Raw genomic sequence first — 13,654 nt, 5'->3', positions numbered from 1 at the left:
CCCCCCTTCTCCTGTATCCACCTATCACTGACCAGGCTGTCTCACCCACACCTCTCTTCCAGCATTCTCTCTCCCCAACTACATTCATTCTGAAGAAGAGTCCCGACCTGAAACGTCACCTATCCATGTTCTTCAGAGATGCTGCCTGACCCGCTGAATTACTCCAGCACTTTGTGTCTTTTTTGTTTGAGTTTTCTATTTGTTCGTTTCTGAAAAGTAACGGTTTGAATTGTTGCAATTGGTTGGGTGATTCACTGGAGCTATAGTCATGTGAACCATGTTTTCCAATATTCAATGGGCCATTCAACCAATTAGCCTTCATTCCCATTCCCAAAACTAACAAGAAAGGTGGTACAGAAGTACAGATTCAGGGACAGTCTCTTCCCAGCTGTTATCAGGCATCTGCACCATCCTATCACCAAGTTAGAGAGCGGACCTAACCTCCCATCTACCTCATTGGAGACCCTCAGACTATCTTTAATCGGACTTTACTGGACTTTATCTTGCACTAAACGTTATTCCCCTTTGATTGTATCAGTACACTGTGGACGGCTCGATTATAATCATGTTTTTCCACTGACTGGTTAGCGCACAAAACCTTCTCACTGTACCTCAGTACACGTGACAATAAACTAAACTCAACTTTGAAATTTTTTCTGATCTCCCATCGGACTCTTAGACAGCTGCTGTTGGATTGTTGAGGAGCAGGACTTTCAGATCCTCGATGCCCTCATTCCCTCAATCTCCTCCTCCCTCTCTCCCTCTCTGAGTGTATCTGGCTTCCCCTTAACCCCATTCCTGTTTCTCCCTCACCCACTGCCACCACGCTCTCCGTAATACCTGACTACATCGATGCGGCGGTAATGCCCTTGGTTCCTAGTTCTGGACTTGCCCACAGGTAGAGATATCTCTACACGTCCCCTATTGGGGTGGAAGCCCCCAGTGTCCCTCCTTGCACTGGAGACTTGCCCCCACCGAACCTCCCCCCCTACCACTCCCTCCCCAGCCCACAATACCGATCAAGAATAACCAGGCATGATCTCCTTCTGGAGAGTTTATATTTTCTCTTGTTTCTTTCTCCCCCAGGACCTGACGGCACTGGCTAAAGAGTTACGGGAGCTTCGAGCTGACGAGACCAGCCGGCCTCCCATTAAAGTCACTGACTACTCCTCGTCCAGCGAGGAATCGGAGAGCAGCGATGAGGAGGAGGAGGAGGAGGAGGAAGATGGGGACAATGAAGCTCAGGACGGAACGGTGCCGGTCAGCGGCATTCCCAGGATCATGTAAGGGAAAGGTCACACATCATTCCCAGCTGGAAAACGACACTGAGTACCGACACGTTTCAATGATACTTTATAGTCGCATGCACCTAGATACAGTGAATTGCTTTGATTTTGCACACAACCCAGTAAAATAATACAGCAGACCTCACCTAGGCAGTACACAGAGAGTCGCCACGTTTTTAGTACCCGACAAAGTTACATAAAGTTCATCAAATAGACATTTTCTGCTCACAGAGGTGAACCAGGCCTGCTCCCACTGCGCCCCCCCACCCCCCCCCTCCCCGCCCCTTCGTTCTCAGCCGCCCTCCTCGCTTTCGGCGGCGCCGTTCCCCCTACGCTCCCGACCGTCCACTTCACACTCGACAGCCCACCTCACTCAGTACATGACTAACAAGGAACTGCAGATGCTGGTTTACGGAAATAAAAGACAGAGTGCTGGAGTAACTCAGGCAGCATCCCTGGGGAACATGGATAAGTGGCGTTTTGGGGTTGGGACCTTACAATCAGACTGAGGAAGGGTCCCGACCAAAACATCACCCCAGTCTGAAGAAGGGTCCTGACCCAAAACATCACCAATTCATGTTCTCCAGCGGTGCTGCATGACCCACTGAGTTACTCCAGCACTTTGTCCTTTTTTTTTTGTGAACCAGCATCTGCAGTTCCTTATTTCTCCTTTTCAGGAGTTGCAGCTGTCCAAGAGGCAGAGTGGTTTTAAAAAATAAATCTTTGAACTAAACAATCCCCTTATCATTGGTGCGTGGCAAGCAGCCTTTGGAAGATCATCTCTTCCCAACCCCACCCAACGATGTTGAGCACCCAAGCCTGAGAACCAATGCTGTCATGCTGCCAATCTTCTCTCCCTTTTCAACCCTCTTCCCGCTCCCCTCTCCCTCCTTGGTCTCTCTGCCCTCAGTCCTCACTGCGTACACATTGCCTCTGCTGACTCCAGCTCTTTGCTTGCAGGCCCAGCTCTGCCCCGGATGCCGGTGAGCTTTACAGTAAGGAGTACGGGGTGGGGCAGGGGGAGGGACCCCTCTCATCCGATCTCTACAGAAACCCGTCCACAGATGGAACCCTGATTATCCGAGAGGTACGTGCCTGCTCCGTGGGTTCAAGGTTCAAGCAGAGCGATGGTTGAACGGTCACTTGGTGGGCCGGCCCGTTGGTGTAAGGAACAAGCAAAACCTCTTGTCTGCCTCACTTTGTAAAAGGAAACCTTGCAGGTTGGTTGAGTGAGTTGGGCAGAGTTTATGAGTGATGAAGTGATGCCTGCCAGCGAGTGGGCCATAAGACATAGGAGCAGAATTAGGTCATTCGGCCCTTCAAGTTTGCTTCGCCATGGCTAATCTATCTTTCACTCTCAGCCCCATTCTCCTGCGTTCTTCTCATAACCCCTGACACACTTTCTAATCAAGAACATGTCAATCTCCGCTTAAAAAAAAAACTCACCACCGTGTCTGGCTATAAATTCCACACTGGTTAAAGAAATACTTCCTCATCTTGATTCGAATGGTACACACTTTTATTCTGAGGCTGTAGCCACTGATCATAGACGCTTCCATAAGTGGAAACATCCTTTCCACATCCACTCCATCAAGGCCTTTCACTATTCAGCCTTGTGATGTTAGAGGTCAGAGGGGTGGAGGTAGAGGGAGAGATGGTTTGAGAAGATGGAGGAGCAGGGGTTGGAGAGAAAGATCACAGTCCAGCAGGCCACAGCTCTCCCTGCAGTCCTGGGGTTGGAATTGGAGAGACGTTGAACATAGAGCAGTGCAGCACAGGAACAGGCTCTTCGGCCCACAATGTCTATGCCGGACACGATGCCAAGGCAAAGTACTCTATAGGATGAGTCCTGTTTTTCGAGAAGCTTGAACCTACAATGGGCTAAACCCTGTGCATCTGGCCAGATGTGGTCCCCATGTGATTCTATGAAGCCTACAATGATGTTTGACAACATCTGTAGCAAAGCCACACCAGGATCTGCTCTCAGTTCACAAGCAAAGCACAAAGTACTGGAGGAACACAGCGGATCAGGCAGCATCTAGGGAGGGAATGGATAGGCGACGTTTCTGGTCGGGACCCTTCTACAGATGGGTTCAGTCTGAACTTTCTTCAGTCTGAAGAAGAGTCCCGACCTGAAATGTTCCCTGTCCTTACCCTCCCCAGATGCTGACTGACCAGTTAAGTTAATTCAGCACTTTATGTTTTGCTCAAGTTTTGCTCCTGCAGTTCCTGTTGTCTCTGCTCTGTTCATGTTGATCAGGGAAGGCAAACATGTGTCTTTAGGTTTCGGTTTAATACTGTCACGTGTACCAAGGTACACTGAAAAGCCTTGTTTTTCATGTTTTCCAACCAGATCCGATAATATACAAGGATACAATCAAGTCAAACTCGAGTACAATCCAGCAGGTAGAGCAAAGGGGAAGATACAGAGTGCAGAATATAGTTCTCAGCATTATAGCGCACCAGTTCCATAGGCAATGTCCACAATGGGGTAGAGGTGAATCGGCCAGTACCTTAGCTTTTGGAAGGACCGTTCAGAAACTTGACAACAGAGGGGAAGATGGTATAACTGAGTGGTGGTAAAACGTCTCAAGCTACTGTACCTTCTGCCGGATGGGAGCAGGGAGAACCAGGAATGACCAGGCTGGGACAAGTCTTTGATTATGTTGGCTGCTTTCCCGGGGCAGTGTGAAATGTAGATGGAGTGGATGGTGGGGAGTCTAGTCTGTGTGATGGATTGGGCTACATCCACAACGCTCTGCAGTTTCTCGCGGTCTTGAGCAGAGCTGTTCCCAAACCAAGCTGTGATGCAACTCAACAGTGTGCTTTCTATGGTGCATCTGTAGACGTCTGTAAGGGTCACTGGAGACATGCTGAGTTTCCTCACGATGTAGGGGTGTTGGTGTAGCTTCATGGCTGTCGCATCAACGTGGTTGGTCCACGACAGACCATTGGACTTTGACCGCTGGGATATTATTTGTTAATAGAATCACTGAATCTCACAGCGCAGAAGGAGTTTGCTCAGTGCACTTGGTCAACTCTTTGAAATAGTTCTTTGGCCAGAGCCTTGCAACATTTCCCTTGCAGGATTTACTCCTTACTTTTTAGAAGGTTCCTATTGAGTCTGTTCCCACCGCCTTAACAGGCTGCACGCCCCGACCAGAGGAATGGATATTCTGAATCCTAACAGCAACAAGCAATGTCAGACGACTTCTGTGGAGCGAGGCAAAGTGAGGGAAGGAGAGTGAGTGAGTGGGAGTGAGAGAGAGTGAGTGGGAGTGAGAGAGTGAGTGTGAGAGAGAGAGAGTGAGTGGGAGTGAGAGAGTGAGTGGGAGTGAGAGAGAGTGAGTGTGAGAGAGAGTGTGAGAGAGAGTGAGTGGATGTGAGAGAGAGAGTGAGTGTGAGAGAGAGTGAGTGTGAGAGAGAGTGAGTGTGAGAGAGTGAGTGTGAGAGAGAGAGTGTGAGAGAGAGAGTGTGTGGAAGTGAGAGAGTGAGTGTGAGAGAGAGAGTGAGTGTGAGAGAGAGTGTGAGAGAGATAGAGTGTGTGAGAGAGTGAGTGTGCGCGAGAGTGAGTGTGAGAGCGAGGCGTGAGGGCGAGAGAGGTGGTGGGAGTGCAGAGCGAGTGAGTGGGCTGGAGAGCGTGGTGTGCGAGAGACGGAGGTGCGCGCGCGGCGGTGAGCGCAGCGTGCGTGTGTGAGTGTGAGAGAGTGAGTGTGAGAGAGAGTGTGTGAGAGAGAGTGAGTGAGTGAGGGAGTGAGAGAGTGAGTGGAAGTGAGAGAGAGAGTGAGTGGAAGTGAGAGAGAGTGAGTGGAAGTGAGAGAGTGAGTGTGAGAGAGAGTGAGTGAGAGAGAGAGAGAGAGTGAGTGGGAGTGAGAGTGAGTGGGAGTGAGAGAGAGAGAGTGAGTGTGAGAGAGTGTAAGAATGTGTGAGAGTGAGAGAGAGAGTGAGAGTGAGTGTGAGAGAGAGTGGGAGAGAGATAGTGAATGTGTGTGAGTGAGTGAGTGAGAGAATGTGAGGGAGTGTGAGAGAGATAGAGAGAAGTTTAATGGTTCAGGTTGACAAAGTTCCATTAGAACAAGGAAAGTGAGAAAACAAGTCACAGAGCTGCACAACATGGAGACAGGTCCTTCGGCCCACTTTGTTTATGCCAACCTAAATTTACATGCTGGCTTAGTTTTATTTGCCTGTATTTGGCCCATATCCCTCTAAAACCTTCCTATCAATATATGTTTAAAAACTCCTCATTGAAGTGACGTGGGTTGCCGCAAGGCTCGTTGTTGGGACCCCAGTCATTTACGATATATATTAACGATTTAGACGATGGAATTAAACGTGACATCTCCAAGTTTGCGGATGACACAAAGCTGGGTGGCAGTGTGAGCTGCGAGGAGGATGCTATGAGGCTGCAGGGTGTCTTGGATAGGTTGGGTGAGTGGGCAGATGCATGGCAGATGCAGTATAATGTGGATAAATGTGAGGTTATCCACTTTGGTGGCAAGAACAGGAAGGCAGATTATTATATGAATGGCGTCAGATTAGGAAAAGGGGAGGTGCAATGAAACCTGGGTGTGCTTGTACATCAGTCACTGAAAGTAAGCATGGAAGTACAGCAGGCAGTGAAGAAAACTAATGGCATGTTGGCCTTCAATGCGAGAGGATTTGAGTTTAGGAGCAAGGAAGTCCTACTTTAGTTGTACAGGGCCCTGGTGAGACCACACCTGGAGTATTGTGCGCAATTTTTATCTCCTAATTTGACGAAGGACGTTATTAATGTTGAGGGAGTGCAGCGTACGTTCACCAGGTTAATTCCTGGGATGGCAGGACTGACTTAAGATGAAATAATGGGTCGAATGGGCTTGTATTCAATGGAATTTAGAAGAAGAGAGGATCTTATCGAAAAATATAAAATTCTGAAATAATTGAACAGGCTAGATGCAGGAAAAATATTCCCGATGTTGGAGAAGTACAGAACCAGGGGCACAGTTTAAGAATAAGGGATAGATCATTTATGATTGAGATGACGAAAAAACTTCTTCACCCAGAGAGTTGTGAATCTGTGGAATTCTCTCAGAGGACAGTGGAGGCCAATTCACTGGATGTTTTCGAGAGAGGGTTTAGATTTAGCTCTCTGGGCTAAAGGAATCAAGGGGCATGGGGGGAAAAAGCAGGAAAGGGGTACTGATTTTAGATGATCAGCCATGATCATATTGAATGGTGGTGCTGGCTCGAAGGGCCGACTGGCCTACTGCACCTATTTTTCTGTGTTTCCATGTATCTGCTTCCATTACATCCTCTGGCAGCTTGTCCCAGGTTTGGAGTAATGTGCAGAGGAGAAGGTTTATGATAGGTTTAGGTTTATTATTGTCAAGTGTATAGAGTACAGTGAAAAGCTTTGTTTTGCATGCTATCCAATCAGGTGATGATACCACACATCAATACAATCAGTTGGGCTGAAGGGCCTGTTTCCATGCTGTATGACTATGATCTAGCTTCCCCTTTATCCAGCTTTCATTTGGAAGTACCAGTTAAATCTGCCTCCCCTTTCCGTTCAGACAGCCTTTAGAAAGCACCCCTCGCATCTCTGACACCACACCTCCCCTCTTGCCTCCAGCAATTACCTTCCCCACCCCAAACGTCGACTGTCCATTCCCTCCACATTTGCTGCCTGACCCACTGAGTTCCTCCAGCACTCTGTGCTTTGCTCATTATTCCAGCATCTTCAGTTCCTCCTGTCTCCATTGTTACTGCACAGTTTGAAACTGGCTGTGGTGAATATTCTACGCACTGTCTTTGAATAGTTTTTCATATTGTGATCGCGAAGGAGGCTATTCAGCCCATCAGGTGTATGCTAGTACGCTGCAATCCCATCAACCCTATCTATATTTCCTTGTCATCTGTGGCCTCCCTCATGCTCATCGGCTCCAGGAAGGGTCGCAACCCGAAACAACACCTCTCCATCTCCACCGCAGATGCTGCCTGACCTGCTGAGTTCCTGCACAAGTTTGTTTTTTGTTTGCTCCAGTTTCTATTGTCTGCGTGCGGTCTCTTGTGTCTGTGCCTTCAATTCACATGTTCTGATTACCAGCCTTCCCCTCTAAGTAAGATCTCTGTTCTTTCCTGGGATATTTAAGGAGTCAAACCTAGTGTTTTTAGTTTTCGTTTCTTCAGCTTTTGATTTAGAGATACAGCGCGGAAACAGGCCCTTCGGCCCACCGAGTCTGTGCCAACCAGCAATCCCCCCCCCCCCCATACACTAGCACTGTCCTACACACTAGTTTACAACTGACAGAAGCCAATTAACCTGCACGACTTTGGGATGTGGGTGGAAATCCATGCAGTCACAGGGAGAATGTGCAAACTCCGCACAGTACTCTCAGTGTGATTCACAATGGCGCCCCAGTGCAGTACCCCGGTACCAGGCTGTGTCCCTGGGCGAGGGTTGAAGTGCTTTGTCTATGTAACTCTGCACCAGCCTGGTCTCCATGTTCTCCACCATGGGTCATGCCTGGTCTTAGATGGCAGCATGAAAGTCGGCAACCTTCCTCCCACCCTCTCCTTCTCCATCATCCAGCCCTTTCCCACATCCCGTGTTGTTTCCTCACCACCCACCCTCCATTGTCACTGCCAGTTAGTTCAAGTTCATGTAATTGGAGCAGAATTAGGCCATTCGGCCCATTGAGTCAGCTCCGCCATTCGATTGTGGCTAATCCATCTTTCCCTCTCAACCCTGTTCTCCTGCCTTCCCCTCGTAACCTTTGACACCCTTACTGATCAAGGACCTGTCAATCTCTGCTTTAAAAACACCCAATGATGTAGCCTCCACCGCCTTCAGTGGCAACGAATTCCACCGATGCCACCTTCTGGCTGAAGAAATTCCTGCTCATCGCCTTTCTGAAGGTCGATTGGTGCTGGAGATCATTCCCATGGGGCGTGGAGGGCTTGAGTCCTTCCCATGGGCTGTTGGAAGACCAATGGCCTTGCGTAGTGGGCCAACCAGAGATGACAGCCCTGTTGTTTCCCTTACCCAATGCATGATGACCTCCTCTCCTGTCTCTGCTGCCTTGTCCTGCTCCCACTCTCAACCTTCCATGGGTTTCTCCTCCTCCATCTTTCCCAAAAATCCATTGAAATCTCTGCACACCTCCAATTCCGGCCTTCCCCAATTCCTGTTGCCATTGTCCTTACATCAGGGAAGAGGAGGGGGGGGGGGGGCGGAGCTGGTGGTCTTAGGTGGCAGCAGCTGGTGGTGTGTGTGCTTCCCTCTGTCTGTCTTCTGCCTGTCCTCTCTATCTATCTATCTATCGATCTATCTATCTGCCTCTCTGTGTCTCTGCAGACTTGTGGCGACAGATCGCGGAGTGGCCATGCTGACAGTAATGGCTTTGCCAGCCAAACCAATCTGCCTGATTTGGTTCAGCAGAGCCAGTCTCCTGCCACCACGCCAACTGAAGCCATGGGGCGGATATCATCTCAGCTCGCTCAGGAAAAGGACTCAGCCGCTGGGGTAGGTGGCGCCACGGCTGGGAGGGCCTCACCGGGAGGAGAGTGCCCTCTCGCCCCAGGAACCCTCTCCTAGATAGACCTCAACCAACACCAACAAGGTTCCTCTTGCAAAGAGCTAGCACAGTGCACGATAGGCTGAACAACCTCCATCTTTGCTGCTTCTGTGATTCTATGTCAAGGTGCCGTAGGGTAAAATCATTGACATAGGGTCAAACATTTTCCATTTCTATTCCCTTAACCAACTTAAATATTTGTTCAGAACACAAAATGTTGGTGAAACTCAGCACGTCAGGCAGTATCTGCGGAGGGAATGGATAAGTGACGTTTTGGGTTGGGATCTGACCTCCTCATATCAGCATGGAAACAGGCCCTTCGGCCCATGCCAACCAAGATACCGCATTAATGCTGGTCCCGCCTGCCCGCGTTTGACCCATATCCCTATAAACCTTTCCTATCCATGTACTGTCCAAGTGTCTTTTATATGTTGTTATTAGTACCTGCCCTCGGCCTCCAGGCCTCACAGGTTCCACTCTCAACCTTCCATGGCTTTCTCCTCCACCCTTTCCACTAATCCATTGAGATCTCAGCACACCTCCAATTCCGGCCTTTCACAATTCCTGTTGCCATGTTACCGCTGACCATGCCTACATCCACCAGGGACCCGAGCCATGGAATTCTATCCTTAACCCCCTTCAATGGCCCAGCCTTGGCCGCCCATTCTCTCGATCCCTCCATCTTCCTCGAACCTGCAACGGGGAAAACAGCTAGCAGGGAGGCACTCCACACTCCACTCCCCCCCCCCCCATTCTTCTCTCTCTCCTTTCTTCCTTCTACTTTATTCTTTCTCTTCAGCAAGGTACCCGGAACATTTATAGAAGGGGGCGGCATGGTGAAGCAGCAGTTAAGTTACTGCCTCACAACGCCAGAGGCCCAGGTTCGATCCTGACTATGGGTGCTGTCTATACGGAGTTTGCACGTTCTCTGTGACCACGTGGGTTTTCTCTGGGTACTCCGGTTTTACCCACACTCTAAAGACGTGCGCGTTTGTAGGTTAATTGGCTTTCATAAAATTGTAAATTGTCCCAAGTGTATTGGATAGTGCTAGTGTACGGGATGATCGCTGGTCGGCACAGACTCGGTGGACCGAAGGACCGGTTTCCACACTGTGTCTCGAAAGTCTAAAGGTTAAGGGCTTGAGAGGTTTTGCTCTGTTCAATGTGTGGGTGTTGTTGGGGGGCAGGCCTTTGGTCCTTCCCCAGGGTGGACCCCTTGCCCTGATCGATCGATGCGCTTGCATTACAGTTCGGCCGGGGATCTGGCACAAAGTCCTCCTTCGCCCCCTTTGTGGACCCCAGGGTGTTCCAGACGTCGCCCAGTGGCAGTGAGGAAGAGTCTTCAGCAGCAGGTGAGCGATGACCAATTGTTCAATTTTCTCTTGAACCATAGAACATAGAACAGTACAGCACAGGAACAGGCCCTTCAGCCCATAATGTCCATGCCTAACATGATGCCAAGTTAAACTAATCTCTGCCTGCACATGTTCATACGTTATAGGAGTAGAATCAGGCCATTTGGCCCATCATGTCTACTCCGCCTTTCAATCATGGCTGATCTCTCTTTCTCGCTCAACCCCATTCTCCTGCCTTCTCCCTACAACCCTGACTAATCCATGACACCATTACCTTATAACCCTTACTTCTCCCTTACACCATTACTAATCAAGAATCTATCAATCTCTGCCTTCAAAAATATCCATTGACTTGGCCTCCACAACCTTTATGTGGCACATGATCTATATCCTTCCATTCCCTGCACATCCGTGTGCCCATCTAAAAGCCTCTTAGATGTCACTACCGTATCTGCCTCCACCACCACCCCTGGCCGAGCGTTCCAGGCAACCAGTGTAAAAATAAAACTTGCCCCGCACGTCTCCTTGAAACTTTGGCCATCTCACCTTCAAGCTATGTCCTCTCGTCCTTGATGCCGTGTACATTCACATCCAAATCATTGATATGCAGTAGATGACAAGCAGTGATAGGCCCAGCACCAATCCCTGAGGCACGTCACTAAACACGGGCCTCCAGTCTGAGAAGCAATTTTCCGCCACCACCCTTTGCTTCCTTCCATCATACTAATTCAGCATCGTTAGCTAGCTCTCCTTGGATCCCAAGTGATCCAATCTTCTAGAGCAGGGGTGGGGAACCTGCGGCCTTAAGGCCGCATGCGGCTTTCTAGGCCATTAAGTGCGGCCTTTTGAATGAATCGAAATTTTGTAGAACAAATCCTTTTATTTTTATTAATATGTTTTTGTTCGTCTTTTATTATTTTAATTTTAATCTTAAAATAAACGTATTTAAAATACCAAAGTAAAAGAAGATTCAACAAAATAATCCTATATTAAATTGAAGTTTCTTGGATGCGGCCTTATTAGATTACAGCTAACTTAATGCGGCCTTCCAACATGAAAAGGTTCCCCACCCCTGTTCTAGAGTAGCCTAGATGTGGAATCTTATCAAAGGCTTTGCTGAAGCCTCTGAAGATGACGTCTACTGCCCTGCCCTCGTTGACCCTTGGGTGCGGTGGTTTAGAGAGGGGTTGGACAGTGTGACTCCTGCCAGTCCCGGAGCGTACCCCCTTGTTCTCCATTCTCAGACGGCTCCCGTGTTTCCACAGTGATCTTCACCTCGGAGATGCTGAGGCAGGAAGAGGCCAAGCTGAACGAAGTCCGGAAGATCTCGGTGGTCAACGTCAATCCCACCAACATTCGGCCCCACAGTGACACCCCCGAGATCCGCAAATACAAGAAGAGGTTCAACTCCGAAATACTGTGCGCCGCACTGTGGGGTAAGTCATGGGCTCCACTCCCTTCTCCTGCCCACCACTCCCCACCACCTCCGATCATATCCCCACTCCCTCACTCTCATCAGCCAGTTGACGGTGCTTGGACTGGGATCAGGATGGGAGGTTCCTCAGCTCCACTGCCCGGGATCCCTGTGTTGTGTCTCTGGAACTCTGCACAGGAAGACCGTCGGCAGTCTCCTGTGTCCGCTTCCGGGGCAGCCGGGGCTTTTCTAAGGCGCAGACTGGAGCTGCATGCTCCTGGTGGGATAGGGTCATTATTGTCACGAGCGGGACAGGGCCATCGTTGGCATTGGTGGGACTGGGGCGATTGTTGGCCGTGTTAAACAGCACCCCCTGGAGGGTGTAGAGCAGTCTGGGTTCTCCAGAATCACATTGCCCGGAGGTGTTGCCTATCCTGGAATAACTTGGAGTCGTGTGTGTGTGTGGGAGTGTATGGCTGTGTGTGTGTGGGAGTGTATGTCTGTGTGCATGTATGTGTACATTAGAGTGTGTGTGTGAGAATGCATTGAGGAATGTGTGTGTGTGTGTGTGTTGCATGTGCGCCTGTAAGAGTGCGTGTGTTTGCTGTGCACGTGCGTTACATACCTTGATTGTGCATGTATGTATTGCGAGTGTGTGTTTATACATATGCGTGTGTGTATGTGTGTTTGCACTTGAATGCATGTATTTGCACGGGCTTGGACGCATGCACCTGCCACACCTAGCGCTCGCCCACACGTGATGTGACGTGACAGCCTCTCCTGGCGCCGTGATGGAACCAGCTGCCCACTGTGGTCCCGGGTAGTACCGTACTGTCCCCATAAATCCCACCTCCTCATATATTAACCCAATCATCCCTGGGATCATTCTCGTAAACCTCCTCTGGACCCTCTCCAACACCAGCACATTCTTCCTCAGATATAGGCCCCAAAACAGCCTACAATACTCCAATACAGTCTGCCCAGTGCCTCATGAAGCCACTGCGTTATATCTCTGCTTTTATATTCCAGTCCTCTCTAAATAAATCCTAGCATTGCATTTGCCTTCCATGCTACCGATTCAACCAGCAAGTTAACCTTTTGGGAATCCTGCATACATTAAACATTGCAAGCTCCCCTCACCCACAAAGATGGGCTTCCGTGCTTTGTCTTCTAGGAGTGAACCTTCTGGTGGGCACTGAGAACGGTTTAATGCTGCTGGATCGGAGCGGGCAGGGGAAGGTCTACAACCTGATCAGCAGAAGGCGTTTCCATCAAATGGACGTCTTGGAAGGTCTCAACATCCTGGTGACTATATCCGGTAAGCGGTTTGAAGAGTTGAAGACCCCTCTCATCATTACCACTTCCCCAGCCAACAATGGGCCATTCTAGGCTCCACCTTCCTAAGGTCATCTGTTGCTGGCCCTGATTTTTTCTGGACTTTTCTTGCCCCCAGTTCCCTCTCCCCCCCCCACCATCCCCCTACCCCCCACCACTACTTTCAATCTGAACAAGGTTCCGACCCAAAATGTCACCAATTCCTTATCTCCAGAGATGCTGCCGGACCTGCTGAGTTACAGCATTTTGTTTCTATTAGCAGTTTGTGTCTATCTTCAGTGTAAACCAGTGTCTGTAGTTCCTTTCTACACAGTGTACAGATGCAGGATAAAGGGAATAATGCTGAGTGCAAGATAAAGTCCAGTAAAGTCCAACTAAAGATAGTCTGAGGGTCTCCATTGAGGTAGATAATAGCTCAGTTCCGCTCTTTGGTTGGCAATTGGATGGGTCAGTTGCCTGATAACAGTTGGGAAGAAATTGTTCCTGAATCTGGAGGTTAACATTTTCATATTTCTGTATCATTTGCCTGCTGGGAGAGGAGAGATGAGGGAGTGTCTGGGGTGAGAGGTCTAGTTCACAATTCTTTCTACTTGTAAACACGTTGGTGTTGTTTAATTTAGTATATTTTAGAGATACAACGCGGAAACTTGCCCTTCGTCCCACTGAGTCTATGCCAACCAGCGATCAGCCCATCAACTAGTTCCATCC

The 13,654-nt window shown here is 49.3% G+C and overlaps 1 protein-coding gene across 5 annotated transcripts in view; it reads left to right on the top strand.

Annotated features, from left to right (window-relative positions):
- tnik (TRAF2 and NCK interacting kinase) overlaps positions 1–13,654 on the top strand; it is a 110,306-nt gene that overhangs the window by 87,704 nt on the left and 8,948 nt on the right. For 4 of the 5 annotated variants that reach the window (XM_033031733.1, XM_033031734.1, XM_033031737.1 and 1 more), the window contains 6 exons: positions 1,087–1,283; positions 2,247–2,373; positions 8,623–8,790; positions 10,092–10,194; positions 11,463–11,633; positions 12,786–12,929. In XM_033031733.1, the coding sequence (XP_032887624.1) occupies positions 1,087–1,283; positions 2,247–2,373; positions 8,623–8,790; positions 10,092–10,194; positions 11,463–11,633; positions 12,786–12,929 (910 nt within the window). The remainder of the gene's footprint in view (positions 1–1,086; positions 1,284–2,246; positions 2,374–8,622; positions 8,791–10,091; positions 10,195–11,462; positions 11,634–12,785; positions 12,930–13,654) is intronic. The other variant, XM_033031735.1, reaches the window with a different exon arrangement.

This window comes from Amblyraja radiata, chromosome 13 (genome assembly GCF_010909765.2).
Source record: "Amblyraja radiata isolate CabotCenter1 chromosome 13, sAmbRad1.1.pri, whole genome shotgun sequence".
NCBI lineage: Eukaryota > Metazoa > Chordata > Chondrichthyes > Rajiformes > Rajidae > Amblyraja > Amblyraja radiata.
Note: the sequence above shows the minus strand (reverse complement) of the source record. Positions and strands in the feature narration are given on the sequence as shown.